At 42.4% G+C, this 14,572-nt stretch overlaps 1 protein-coding gene across 2 annotated transcripts; it reads left to right on the top strand.

Moving 5' to 3' along the window:
• Positions 1–471: 471 nt before the first annotated feature.
• On the top strand, positions 472–14,262 carry tnni3k (TNNI3 interacting kinase). 2 transcript variants are annotated; one of them, XM_062394955.1, is made up of 25 exons: positions 472–601; positions 827–935; positions 1,116–1,201; positions 1,436–1,533; positions 1,739–1,849; positions 1,938–2,036; positions 2,138–2,276; positions 2,842–2,986; positions 3,090–3,194; positions 3,496–3,590; positions 3,696–3,845; positions 3,923–4,006; positions 4,095–4,151; positions 4,894–4,986; positions 5,080–5,137; positions 5,223–5,417; positions 6,351–6,455; positions 6,549–6,601; positions 7,575–7,627; positions 8,423–8,555; positions 9,255–9,364; positions 11,138–11,197; positions 11,300–11,469; positions 12,966–13,045; positions 13,806–14,262. In XM_062394955.1, exons 1-25 carry the CDS (start codon positions 562–564, stop codon positions 13,883–13,885), a joined length of 2,508 nt encoding a protein of 835 aa, XP_062250939.1. In that variant the 5' UTR covers positions 472–561; the 3' UTR covers positions 13,886–14,262. The 2 variants fall into 2 exon arrangements, 1 of the variants encoding a protein (XP_062250939.1); XR_009921920.1 differs by lacking the exons at positions 12,966–13,045; positions 13,806–14,262 and having other exon boundaries at positions 9,238–9,364; positions 11,300–11,378.
• Positions 14,263–14,572: the final 310 nt, after the last annotated feature.

Here is a 14,572-nt window from a genome sequence, read left to right as displayed (position 1 = left end):
TAGAACCTGATGAAAATATTGGACATACTCAGAGGACTGATATTAATGAGTGTGTGCAGCTTGATTCAATTTAAGTTGATACTTGACAGAAGTGTGTGCTCTGCTGAGTTAGATTAACTAATTAGTAATTAGAAATGACAAGTCAGCATGTCTGCTGTAGGAACTGCTTGTCAGGCACGATATAACAAGTTTGGAAACACCGATTCTACTCAGATTATTAGGGAACTATAACAGTAGAGAAATGTAAAGTGCCTGAAATCCATCTATCAGTCCCTTCTACATTATGCAAAAACTGTACATTGATCTTGCTTTATACACACTGTACATTTATACACACACACACACACACACACACACAGGGTCACACTGATGCTCACTTGCTTGCATTTGGAGGGAGATCAGTTTGGCATTCCACTCACAGGTGTTTATTTTTAGCCCACAGCCTCAATCCCCCCTTTATCTGGACCTGGGCAATTGTGTCCAACTGAGAGATTGTGTTACGGGTTTACTGTCATTCACCAAACTACCCAGTGCACGCTTTACAAGAGGAGAAGCTTTTCAATGGGAAATTACAAATCAAGACCGTCTCAGACGTGTACAGGTAATGGCTGGAGGTCCTTGTGATTGTGTGTGTGTGTGATATTTGCTCAGGTCTAAAAGTGTGTTTTTTACTTCTTTACTAACATAACACATTTAGTGTGTTGATATTCACTTTTTTTATTTCTATAACACACATGTAGAAGGTTAATTGTGGATATTTCTGCTTATAGGTGATAATAAGAAATGGAATTGTTTTTATGTTGTTACGATGTTTGATGTTGTGTAGACGAGTGGAAGAAGAAGGTGGGCGAGTCGTACTCTGTCATCGTTGAGAAGTTGGAAGACGACCTGAAGCTCAAAGACAGTGAGCTCACGGACCTCCAACTTGCTTTTGGGTGACAAAAACATTTTTTACATTTCAACATGGCAACTCAGTGCAACTCATTGTATGTAATTCAATCTTATTTAACATTAGTGCTTGTCACGGCTGTATTCTCCTTGGTTTGCTAACTGTCGTGCGTCAGTCGGGCCTCACTTGTGTCTCAAGCGGGTGATGTTGTTTTTCTGTGGCTCAGCTCCGATGAGGCCTTTCAGAAGGTGAACGTAAGCTACCGCACAGAGAAGGGGCTGTCGCTGCTGCATCTCTGCTGCGTGTGTGGAGGTATGCACGAACTGGAGTCTATTAATAACTCCCCGACAAACCCTGACTGTGGAGGGAAGGATTACTACAGACTGACTGGTGTTATTGTCTGGAGATGACCTTTCCAGTTTTAAACACATCCATATATAATGTACATAGAGGTTGAATATAGTAAGATCTAATTTATCTGTGGCTCCTTCACAATAAACTTGATCCTGAATGAAGCATATTTCACTGTTTGATACTTGTGACCAGGGAGCGAGGCCCATATCCACACCCTGATGCTCAAAGGCCTGCGTCCTTCCAGACTGTCCAGGAACGGGTTCACCGCGCTGCACCTGGCGGCTTACAAGGTGAAGATCTCCGATTCTTTCATTGTCTAACCTTTGTCTCTCTCGTCATTGTCTCATTTGTCATCCGATAAAGAGCTTTCTACATTTTACCACATGGTGGAGTGCAAGTACCGTCACAGCCAGAGTGGTTTACAGCTCCATATCTTCAGTTAGTGTAAAACCCTGTGGCCCCTGTTGTGTGTATCGATTTGATCCTATAACACAGGACAACGCTGAGCTGTTGACTGCTCTTCTCCACGGAGGGTCAGATGTGCAGCAGCTGGGGTACGGAGCCCTCACTGCCCTGCACGTCGCTACATTGGTTGGACACCATGAGGTGAGAGATGATCCTGGTGCACCAGAGGAAACCTATTGATTTTTCAAGGCTTCTGCACAATTGTAATTTGGTCATTTTCCCCAACCAGGCAGCAGATATTCTCCTACAGCACGGGGCCTATGTGAACGTCCAAGACGCGGTGTTTTTCACTCCACTGCACATTGCTTGCTACAATGGCCACGAGCAGGTAAAGTGCTCCTGTTTAACCACGGCTGAGAATAGAAATACACTTCACTGCCTCAAAGGGATTCAAATGGGACACTGAAAATATACGTTCCTGCGTCCTAGGTTGCAAAGCTGCTGCTGAAGTTTGGGGCAGATGTGGATGTGAGTGGTGAGGTGGGGGACCGGCCACTGCACCTGGCTGCAGCCAAGGGTTTCCTCAGCATCATCAAACTGCTGATGGGGGAAGGGAGCAAAGCCAACGGTGAAACTCCAGAAATGTCCTACATTTAGTTAAGAGTCACTTGAGTCAGTGGCCTGTAAATAAAACTTAGTAACATATCTCAATGCTGTAGCTATAATTTCCCACTATCTTATGGGTGTAAAACAGCTTTTACGCTGCATCCAAGTGCTAAACCTGCAGATTTATCTCAATTGCACAGGTACAGGGGCAGATCCAGGTGCTAGGCTACAGGGGCACTGGCCCCAGCTGACAGTCATACCAATGAATCTGACAATTTTCAAATAATTTCCTAAGCTTTGAAATACACAATGTGCTGTGAACAATTCTCAAAATATATTCAACGATGCTGGACTTCGCTTAAAGCTATAAAGCTAACGCTTGGAGGAATTACTTAAATGTTCACCTTACTGGATCAGGAATGGTGCATGGATGTTGGACATATAATTGGCCCCTCTGTGGGTATTGCTCCCCCTTTCCAAACCCCAATTTAGAAACAACCTAGATTTGCCACTGCTCAGGGAACCTGGCGAGATTCTGTGTTTAGAGATGACAGCTTTCTCCATCTCTCCTGCTTCCCCTTTTCCAGTTAACGCTCAGGACAACGAAGATCACACTCCTCTTCACTTCTGCGCTCGTTTTGGTCACCACGAGATTGTGCGCTTCCTTCTGCAGGGCAACTTCGATGTGCAGCCTCACTCTGTCAACATCTACGGGGACACGCCATTACACCTGTAAAGGGTTTCACTGTTTGTAGCCTCCTGTAGGTGTTTAGTCGATGATACGGACGTTCATCAACTAAAACGTACAGGTGTTCTGTATGTTGTGTGTCATCAGGGCGTGCTACAATGGCAAGTTTGCAGCGGTGAAGGAGATTATACAACATTCTGGAACAGAGAGTCTTTCAAAGGAGAACATATTCAGTGAGACAGTACTTCACAGGTATTTGTGCGGCTTTCTATCTATATTTATATTCTGCAAAAAGTATTCATTCATATACTGTACAGAGACACGAGTTATATGACACATGACAACATTTCACATTATGAGCATCAACTCAAAGGAGACAAATTACGCTTTTTCAGTCATCATTTCATTTTTGTGCTATATCGTTCCACAGTGTGTAAACATTTTCAACAAACAAACAATTAAGATTATGATCCGGACCATTTGCATAATATGTCTCCTTTAAAACACATTGTTCGCACTGAGGAGGTGATAATGAGTAAATCCTCTGTGACAGTGCATGCACCTACGGTAAAGACCTGGAAATGATCAAGTTCTTGCTGAGTCAGAACGCGATGAGCATCAACCATCAGGGCCGAGACGGACACACAGGTGACCTTTCTACCGTAACGTCTCTGTGTGCAGCCAAGTTATGAGCGAACCAGCGGTGAGTCTCATTGTTACTGTGTGTGTGTGTGTGTGTTGTGACACGTTCAGCCCTGCACAGCGCCTGTTTCCACGGCCATATCCGCCTGGTACAGTTCTTGTTGGACAGCGGCGCAGACATGAACCTAGTGGCCTGTGACCCGAGCAGGTCCAGCGGGGAGAAGGACGAGCAGACCTGCCTGATGTGGGCCTATGAAAAAGGTTTCTTTGGACGCTGATGAACTTAGCTGTTAAAAAAAAGACAAATTAAGTATTACCGCTGACTTTGTGCTTCCCAGGTCACGATGCCATCGTCACCTTACTGAAACACTACACACGACCTGATGACTCCCCCTGCAATGAGTACTCCCAACCAGGAGGGGGTACGTCACCCTTCTTAAAGTTATGTAATGGAATAAAATCACCTAAGTCTGCTCATTAACTAGCCTGAATGTGTCGACTCTCTTCCAGATGGGTCCTACGTTTCTGTTCCGTCTCCTCTGGGGAAGATCAAGAGCATGACTAAAGGTAGTGAGACGGAGCGAAGCACAACCGATTCTCCCCACACTTCACATCCCTGTCAGCTGACATGACAGCACACACTGTCTGCTGCCAAGGGAAAGGGTCTTCTTAGCTGCTGATGATATTCTTACAAGTAATCTGGGATGTGTGGACTGTAAATCTGTTTCCATATTTCTTATTTCCATGTGTAATATCAAATATGTTATTCTCCCTCAAATATGTAGAGCATCCTTGGGTCCCTCGAAAGGAGCTATATTATGAATATCTCATAATATAGTCAACTTATCTGACTTTAATGGGTCCCCAGTTTTAATCCTCTAAATACAAACATAACGGTCAAACACATTCTTGTCCTAAAAAGGAAAATAAATCGATAACTGAAACCGAAACATCTTTATAGTTTAAGAAATGAACTGCTATACCATACCATGTCATTCCATACCGAACTGTGCCAAATTGCACCATGCCATTATAAACCAAGTCATGCCATCTCCGCAAAGAAAAGCCAAAGTAAACCATGCCATGCCAAGCTATGCCAAACCACATTATCTGATCCAGACATTTACCATGCTTTTAAAATTATTCACCACATCAGAAATATTTTTCGATTATCATGGTGCAGATTTACCTGGAAAGGGTCTCTGAGTTAAAAACTGGTTGGATTTTCTGTGGGCTTCAATAAAGTATACAGTACACAGATACAGTGTATGGGCTAAATGTTTCATTAAACCCTGTTCTCTGTTTCCAGAGAAAGCCGAGGTTCTGCTGCTCAGAGCCAGTCTTCCATCTCACTTCCACCTGCAGCTGTCTGACCTGGAGTTTAATGAAATTATCGGATCAGGTAACTCTCTTCATAGCTTCTCTGTTTTCTATTCAGCAAACCTCACTCCAGACCTGGGAGTGATATTGATAATCACATCTGCTTATCTCTCAGGCTCCTTCGGGAGAGTCTACAGAGGCAAATGTCGAAACAAAGTTGTGGCCATAAAACGGTACTCGTGAATATCACACACACAGATAAAGGTGCCATTTTGGCTTTGCCGTTGGAACAGCCTGATTCTTCCCTCTCCTCTGTAGCTATCGAGCCAACACCTACTGCTCCAAGTCAGACGTGGACATGTTCTGCAGAGAGGTCTCCATCCTCTGTCGCCTCAACCACCCCTGTATCATCCATTTTGTGGGGGCGTGTCTGGACGACCCCAGCCAGTTCGCCATCGTCACTCAGTACATCTCTGGAGGCTCGCTGTTCTCCCTGCTGCACGAGCAGAAGAGGTGAGGAGGTGTGCATGGCCCACTGGAGCTCACAGTATAGTGTAGTATTGCAGTGTGCGTAGTATAGAATGTGTAAAACTTGGCATAATTAAACTAATGTCAGGTTAACATCAGATCGACACTGAATGATCGGGAAAATAGAAAGCCCCGTCTTGTAATTAATTCAAAGGAAATTGTGATGGACAGGTTTTGTCTTTTTTTCTAACGTTTCATTGATTAAATGATTAAGTGAAAATAATGGTTAGTTCCAGCCCTATAATAAACGTTTAATATGCTATATAATGAGTATTTATAATCATTCAATGTAGATTTGTTGCTCACACTTTAGCAGAATGAAGGTAATTAATTTCTGTGGTCCGTTTTTTACAATGTGGGTGCATTGAATTTTACTGCTTCACCATAATAACGCTTGTTCCTCCAAAAGTAATAGGAACACGTTTCAGCCTCAGGACCACAGAACTGACACAACAACTCAACTCACATTATCTGAATGTTCACATTTACAGGGTTGTTGTATTGTTTAGCTTTTTTATCTAAAATGTGTATTTATTAAACTTCTATCAAATTTAGTGAAGAAAGCTTCCAAAATGTGGTTCCTCACACACACAGGACAGGGACTAAATCCTGAGGCCGAGTTTGAAAAGACGTCAAACCACCCTGAGGAGTCACATTAAACAAGTTTACTCAACAGAACTAACTGACTGTTTCAGGTTTGATTATCCTCCTTAGATGCACCTCACCCCCCTCACCCCCTGTCCCTCCCCCTCAACCGGGGATGATCATTGATCCAGATGAAGTGTTCCGCTAACTGGGGGGACAGGTGCTCTCTTTATTGACTGTCCTATTGATCCGTGTAAAGTGCTGCGCGTGATTGGCGGGGCCTATCGATCCGGCACTAAGTGGCTGCTGCTTTAATGATGTGTCAATGCACAGGCTCATCGACCTGCAGTCCAAGCTCATCATTGCCATCGACGTGGCCAAGGGCATGGAGTACCTGCACAACCTCACCCAGCCCATCATTCACCGGGACCTCAACAGGTGGGGGCCACAGTAATAACATGTGCGGTGGGATGGTGTTGTTAGTCCTAAATAACGGGTTGTTGTTGCAAATAATACATGTGTTCCTTCCAGCCACAATATACTGCTTTACGAGGATGGACACGCGGTTGTGGCGGATTTCGGAGGTGAGGGGATGTGTGAGCAGCATCGAATGAATGGATTAACTGTTAAATACGTCTTTAACTTGTTTCTGTCCACTGGTGGGGAAACGTTGATAGGAGAAACAACATTCGTAAGAAATTGATCGCGGTGAATCGACTTAATTACATGAGCAAATCCACTGAAGCTCAGTTTCATTGTCTCAGGAGTTTTGCTGCTACTAAGTCACATGGTCTGCTTTGACCAGTAGCTCTCGGTGGCTAACATACAGTCTGTAAATAAAGATGGATGACGTGTCTCCACTTCCTCCCGAGTCTACACAGTAGTGATCAGGGGATGGAGCCGCTGTATGGAGGTCTGCAGCCAGCCACCAGGGGGCGATCAAGATGCTCTGGCTTCACTTTTGGGAGCAGTCATGTCGTCCATCTTTATATACAGTCTATGGTGGCTTATTTGAACGTTCCATAGATATTGTGCATAGTTGACATAACTGAGTCAGTTTACTGAATTCATGAGTTGTGCTGCTGTTACAATATATTTTCATATTCACCACAGGAGTCACTTGTGCCTACATCGGTCGCTAATAACACGTATTTGCTTTAATGCATTTTTAAGCCATTCACCCATAGAGTTTACCAAAAAGTTAGACTTATTAAGATGAACATTATTCTATATACTATTCTACATATATTTATATGTTTATTTACAGTGTAATCTTATAGGGTTTGGCTGAGAGTTAGCATTATTATATTAATAATACAAAATCACGAAGTAGCACCAATTATCCTCATTCTTTCCTTAATATGATATAATATGAAAAGGTGTCATAGTGATATCTACCATCCATCCCTACACTCAGGAGAAAAGCTTTTTACTTTGTAACACTGGCAGTCAGGAGTGTTCACTCTCTGGCTCCACTGACAAAAACACAACTTAACAACATGCTGCCAATCAATGTGTTGTCTTTAAATCACTGTCTGTCTCTCTCTTCATCTGCAGAATCCAGATTCCTTCAATCTGTAGAAGAGGATAATATGACCAAGCAGCCAGGGGTCAGCGCTGTCACCTTCTTTTGTTTTTCTATCAGTACCAATGTGACAGAATGTAAAACAAAACCGTTTTGAAATGAGCTTGGTTTCCTCTCTTTGGCCAAATACTCTCACACCATCTGCAGAATTCATGGGAGGATGAGGCACTTTTCTTTTTCTCTGTCTTTCTGTCGGAGCTCAAGCCAAATCTTCTGCTGGCACCTGTCATCAATTACCCACCTGCCAAAAAAAAAAACTGCCTTCATGCAGATTCTGTCTCAATGTGCTGACTCATCACTGCACAGACTGCTTGGCCTGCAGTTTGATGTTAAGTGTGTTGCATCTCCCGGGAGCTGCCTGTTGTGAGGAACTACTTGCCCTTGCTGGGATGCAGTGTTTATGTCAGTAATTGGGGCTCATTGTTTGTGTGTGTGTGTGTGTGTGTATGTGTGTGTGTGTGTGTGTGAAGGTCTGACTCAGTATCTTCAAAATTAGATCTCACAATGTTATTCTCTTTTAAACCTAGTCCAGAAATAAAATTGATTACCACGGCATGACAGATTTCACTTTAATTTATTTTCTAATTGCCCTTGTGTGTTGGTGCGTGTGTGTGTGTGTGTGTGCATGAGTGTTTGTGATGGTCTGACTTAATATCTTTACATTAAATCTTATTCTCTTTTAAACCCAGTCTTTAATCAATATTATTTCCATGACAAAAAAGAATTCACTTTTATTTTATGACTTATTGTCTTTATGTGTGTGTGTGTGTGTGTGTGTGTGTGTGTGTGTGTGTGTGTGTGTGTGTGTGTGTGTATGCAGAACCTACGATGGATGGCTCCAGAGGTGTTCACCCAGTGTACTCGCTACTCAGTGAAGGCGGACATGTTCAGCTACGCCCTCTGTCTGTGGGAGCTGCTCACTGGAGAAATTCCTTTTGCCCACTTGAAACCTGGTAATTTCTATGGCAAAAGGGACATGTGTGTGTGTGTGTGTGTGTGTGTGGGGGGGGGGGGGGGGGGTTACAAACCACCACCATCCCAGATCATAAACAAGCACATCAAACAAACACATTGAGACATTCTTGTTTTCAAACAAACCTTTTCAATTTAAGGTTTGTCAGAAAGCTGAAGGGTGCATGACAATTTGAACATGCTCACGCAAAAAGCAGGCATCATTATTAGTGTTCACTGTTTTTGTTTAGAATGTTAACTTCCCAGTGAACTAAACACAGATCTTAGCCGTGAGACTGATGGGAATAATAGCAAAACTAAAAGTTAGTTTAGCTATTTTTTTTTTACAATTAAAGTTCAGTAATCTATAACCCACCAGGGGAAAGTGTAGGTAAACTCTCAGATTTAAAGGCAATCCATGACCAGTTGAGGCATTTTGCTCAGAATAATGAATTTAAGAGGGAAGGTGAGAGTTACCGATCAGGAAAACATCTTATGTGGAGCAGGTTATATATCTGAACAATACATAAAGGCAATACATTTCTTATAGGTTAAGATATTTGATTGTCGACCAATAGGGCTGTCAATACGTCCCTGGAGCTAACACAAATATAAAATATCAACTCACACGGCAAAAAAGGCCATCAAACAAAAGTCAATCATTTTAAATGTTTTTATTTGAAGTGTTCTGCTGTCCTCAGCCGCCGCAGCAGCAGACATGGCCTACCATCACATCCGGCCTCCCGTTGGCTACTCCATCCCCAAACCCATCTCTGCTCTTCTGATGAGAGGCTGGAACGCAAGCCCACAGGTAAACAACCTCTCGAACATCACTCATAGCAACTTGGTTTTCATTACTGATATGTACACACAACAGCTTATACATTTGTACATAATATGGTTTCTATCCACAGTGTACTTCCCAGTGCAATTTATGCAGAACCAAATATGGCTTCTTAGTTTCAAGCTGTAAGATAACCCTGCAGTGATATAACCTTCCACGTCATTAACTATCTTGATGTACTGCAGCTCTGAGAAGCAAAGGTGCTGAGTCAGCTTGCCTGTGCAGCAGTGACATGGGACAGCTGTATCCCCACGTGATGCGTTCACGAACGCCTGTTCATATTGAAGCGCACGTGTGACCTTGATGGTCCTGCCTCGACGCTGTAATGTTCATAATTAGCCAGGCGTGTTTTCTTTTTTCTTGGCCTCATTAAGACTCGATATTACACGGCCGAGCACGTTGGCACATTTCTCCCTCTGAGGTCCGTCTCCGTCCTGTTTGCCACGTAACGCTGACAACCTGTCACCCGTTGGTGGACGCGTCTCCCCAAGGGGCGATCGCTGGCTCTCTGTCACAGAGCGTGATTGCGATTTAAGGCCATCACAAGGTTGCACGTGCAGACGGCTCCCATGGGGCTTCACCTGTACAGTCCCCGGGGGGGTACAAACAGGACAGGCTGCACCATCAGGGATTTGTATAGAAAAATGTGTTTGTTAAAGCCTGAGAAACAGAATGCTGAGGTACAAGCATGTTTAACTCTGCTGCTCTCAGGTGAACACTTGTTTCTGTCACAAATCCATTTAAGTTGAAATTGCAATAAACATGATCATGTGAACTTTCAAAAGTAAAACAGAGTTTTTTATGGGGGGAGCATAATATCATCACAAGAGAACTTCAAAAGCTTGTTGCATTAAGTTGGGTTTCATATTTCATGTTTTTCTCATATTTTCCTGGACGTTTCTTTTCATTGTTGCTTTTTCCAGGATGACAAGCCGCTGTGTGGGGATGTGATGTTTAATTGAAGAGCTCTGGGCTGGAGACAGCGTTTGTTCTTTTACAGTGAGGCAGGAGATCTGAGGACTGCTTTTGAAGCAGAGTTCACCTTTGCTTCATGTGTGGGTGGACTAAAATGAGCAGAATACACAGGGAAGTGAGAATACACCTGTTTGTGTGTCTGATTTGGGTCATACCACTTTCATCTGATTTTACAAACACATGAACAGGTTTGCCTTCAGGAACTCACTGACAGTTTTCTCCTGAGCCTCTGTTGAATGGCTGAATTATTTGAGGGATAATGCCTTTATAGAAAAATCACTGGCTTCAATTCATAACCTGCAGAGGCTTTGGTTTATAATCTTCTATTTTATTTTGTATCATCCCTTATCTCATCTGTAATCAGGGATATTTATTTTTATTTCTCCACCAGTGCTCTGTTACTGTGTGCTATTCAAATTGCTTTTGTTTCCTTGTTGTTTGACTTAAAACAATGTAAAACATTGTTTTAACTTGTGAAGCACCTTGTCACTGTGTTTATGACATTATATATGAATGAGTTCAATAATATGAGATCATCTACACACAATGTTTGCCCATCTTTTTCTTGAAAATGCACTTCTGTTACAGTATTTGTCTATTTCTTTGGGCATGTGTGTGTTTTGTCTAGTTTCAATTTTACAAGACAATGGTGATAAAGACATGCTGTTTAATTATTGTTGTTGGAGCATGTATGAGAATCATTACTGATGGTTCTCATATACCACTGTTTCATGTGATACAAATCAAACACTTGTTCTGCTTCAGGACAGGCCTGAGTTCCCTGAGGTGGTCTCCAGTCTGGAGGAATGCTTGTGCAACGTTGAGGTAAGTAGTATCACACTAATTCCTAAATGTCAGCTCCGCACACACAACCCACATGCTGCACAATGACATTCTCCGTGTCTGTGCGTGTGTTTCGTGTCACAGCTGATGTCTCCAGCCTCCAGTAACAGCAGCGGCTCCCTGTCGCCCTCCTCCTCCTCTGACTGTCTGTTGGCGCGAGGAGGACCAGGCCGAGGCCACGTGGCCGCCCTTCGCTCTCGCTTTGAGCTCGAGTACGCCCTCAACACCCGCGCCTATGCCTGCTGGTCTCAGAGGTAAGAGAAATGAAGAGCCTCCTCAGGCAGGTGGAGGTGGAGAAGACGAGGATCATACTGCACCACGTCCACATGCACCCAGTAATCACCTACTGATCAAAGTGACCTCTCGGTGAGGTTATAGCCAAGCTGGGATCCCCTTCTGCTGAGTCGCTGTTGTAATAACTTGACAAAATGTTGTATGATGTTGGGAAAAAAATTCTAATGTTCTCTTGATTGAAACTTAAATAACAGCACATTATAGCACAACATATAAGTTAAATAACAGCTTTAACTAATAATGACACATTAGTAAATGCAATGTAGTGAACGTCATACAGCATTTACATGCCCCTGTATCTTAAAGGATATCTCTATATAGTACTTCCACTATGCCGATGGAGTGGGGCCTGAAGTGTTGGACTTTCAGGGGGAAACAGTGTTGCAGCCAAATCCAATACAATTGAAGTAACTTGGGCCTGATTCTTCAAACATTTAAAAACAACAGAAAAAAAACACAACATTCCTCCATACTGCTCCTGTGGTGTCATCTAAGTGCCTGTAAGCCCCGACATTCAAATTGGACTCGTAAAGACTAAATTTACACCATGTTTTTAGCCTTAATGTCCTCTGACATCTTCCTCCTAGATTCTGCTGCTGTTACTGCAGCTATCAAATACTTTGTCCTCTGTCATTCTATCATTGTGACTGTGAGACTAAATATATAGATTTTTTTTTTAGATATAGTTATGGTATAGAGGCAATAAATGAGCCTATAAATCTGATGTTTATTGTTTACCCGGCGAAATTGAATGAATTGTGTTTTGATTCAAACTTTTCTGACATGAATTCCACAAACATTGTATCTGGTCTTGTACGAACAACATCCTGTAGACCAGTTACTGTCCCAGTGAGGAGGAGCTGCTCAGATTCCAAACAGGAAACAAAGGAAAGACACTGCAATAAAACATGCATGGCATTCTGAACGAGGAGGAAGGCTTATATTGGACGCCTGACTTTGAGCTTTGTGTGTTTGTGTGTGTGTGTGTGTGTGTGTGTGTGTGTGTGTGTGTGTGTGTGTGTGTGTGTGTGTGTGTGTGTGTGTGTGTGTGTGTGGACCCGGAGCCTAGTTACAGTCACTCTGAGTCCTGTAACAGGAGGTGGGCTTATTGTGTGGTGGCTGTGTCAGTAATTTCCTGCCGTTTCATTAAAGGTTAAATTGTCAGGCCTCTCCTGGTTCTTGCACTCGACTCTTGGCACAACTGCTAATTTAACCACATAAAAAAATCCAACACCCACAATCTACACGCTGTCGAAGCTGCTATAAATGTTGTACACAGCTCTCCCACAGGGAAAGTGAGAGCAGCCTGGTATTGGTGTAGGTAGGTCGGACGTTACATATTGAATTTCACCTGCTTTTATCCAGCTCCATCTCACGTGTCTTCCTCCATGTAAACAAAGCGGTATGTATATAGAGTGTCGGAGCTGGGGTTGATTTCTATTTATTTTATTTTCAGTGAGCAGCGGCGAGCGTCGGGAGGCCTCTCACTGGAGGAGCTGCGGCGGAATATGCAGTTTCCTCCCATTGATCGAAATGGTGTGTGGACAGTTATAGTTTTTATAACCCTTAATCAATTCCGATTCAAATTAGGATATCAACTAAATTTAGACTTCAGATTTGCTTTTAAAACCATCCTTAAATATGTTTCTCCTTTAATTCGAACTAGTTTTATGCTAATTTGATATACCAACCCTGTATTAAATATAAATGTTTTTTGAAAGTAATTGTCTTGTTAAATTCGGCTTTTGCAATAAGTAGTAATTTATAGGACGAGGCCGATGCTATTCTGTTTTATTCCTATTGTAAACAAATCCTAGTCTGTCAACACGTTTTTCCGAGTGCCACTTTGTGTGGCACTCGGCCCAGAGCTCACACATTTCTAATAAAATACATACTATATTCATTTATATCTACTCCTAAATGGACTCAGCAATTTCCCAAAGCAGCTGGACACAGTGCTTTTAGAAAATGCTTCTTAAACAGAAGAACATAGTGTATTTGTTAGGGACTATTTTCAGCAGTGGATTAATACAGATATGGTCCACATTGAGTTGTTATGGCAAACACACTGTGCATGTATCAACCCAAAATAAACCAGTGTCTACATTCATAGAAATTATTAAATATTTCACCTGATAAAACAGTTTGGCTCACTGATACATTTTCAACAGTTTGGACGATAATAATAATACACAGCTTTATCTCTAAAATGTAAATAGTTCTGTTTAAGTGTGTTATTCACAAATGAAACTGTACATTAACAGTGACTCACTGTGTCACTGCTGCTGTTTTTCAGGGTACGTGTCCGACCCCATGAGCACCATGAGATTCTGCTCGTCCTACAGCAGCAGCGGCAGCTTGGAGGACAGTAACTGACACCCAGTGCTCTGTGACGGCCTTATTGATTTAGACCATCAATATGTTAGAGAATTTACTTTTAGTCAAATTGTATAAGTAGATTGCAGGAGTGGTCGATGCTGCAGACCTGATTGTATTTGATAGAAGGATAGTGTGTTGGTGAATTCACAGTACACATTTCCAAGTTTCAAAGTACACTTATTAGTTTTACTTGATGTCTTTTTTAAATTTTATTTAGGCTTCTAGATCCTGTATAAGAATATAAATAATGTTGTTTTTGTGTCATGGTTTGCATAAATCTGAGATACAGCCTTTAAAACCACTGAATGGATCTAATGATCTCAACTTTTAATGTGCACACAATTTAATGTTTTAAGACAAAAAATAAACAGCTCACTCTACGTCCAATTTCTCATTTTTATTTTTTGAACGTCCAAATCACACAAGCAGTCAGTCAGTGACATATCAAAAGAAAAGATGAAACATCACAATCACACTACATCATGTGATCAGGCAGTATAAATAAATTTGGAACTCCTGATATCCTCCGCAGTTTCTCCGGAGGACGTGTGTTTGAACGCAAATGTCCGATGAAGTCGGGGTGAACACACAGCAAAGGATCCCCGGCTGGTTGATGATGCTTCTCACTAGTGAAAGACCCAAGAAAGAAAAAGCAGTGCCACTCATGTAGAAGATACAAACAAA

Source organism: Platichthys flesus, chromosome 9, assembly GCF_949316205.1.
Source record: "Platichthys flesus chromosome 9, fPlaFle2.1, whole genome shotgun sequence".
NCBI classification, from domain to species: Eukaryota; Metazoa; Chordata; class Actinopteri; order Pleuronectiformes; family Pleuronectidae; genus Platichthys; species Platichthys flesus.
The sequence above is the reverse complement of the archived record's forward strand: the minus strand, read 5'-3'. Positions and strand labels throughout refer to the sequence as shown.

Bases quoted from the DNA above. Each gene is read 5' to 3' on its own strand.
- tnni3k (XM_062394955.1), top strand. From the start codon at position 562: ATGGGAAATTACAAATCAAGACCGTCTCAGACGTGTACAG. The intron at 1,534-1,738 runs GTGAAGATCTCC...CCTATAACACAG, and splicing joins TGCACCTGGCGGCTTACAAG to GACAACGCTGAGCTGTTGAC. The intron at 4,007-4,094 runs GTACGTCACCCT...ACTCTCTTCCAG, and splicing joins GTACTCCCAACCAGGAGGGG to ATGGGTCCTACGTTTCTGTT.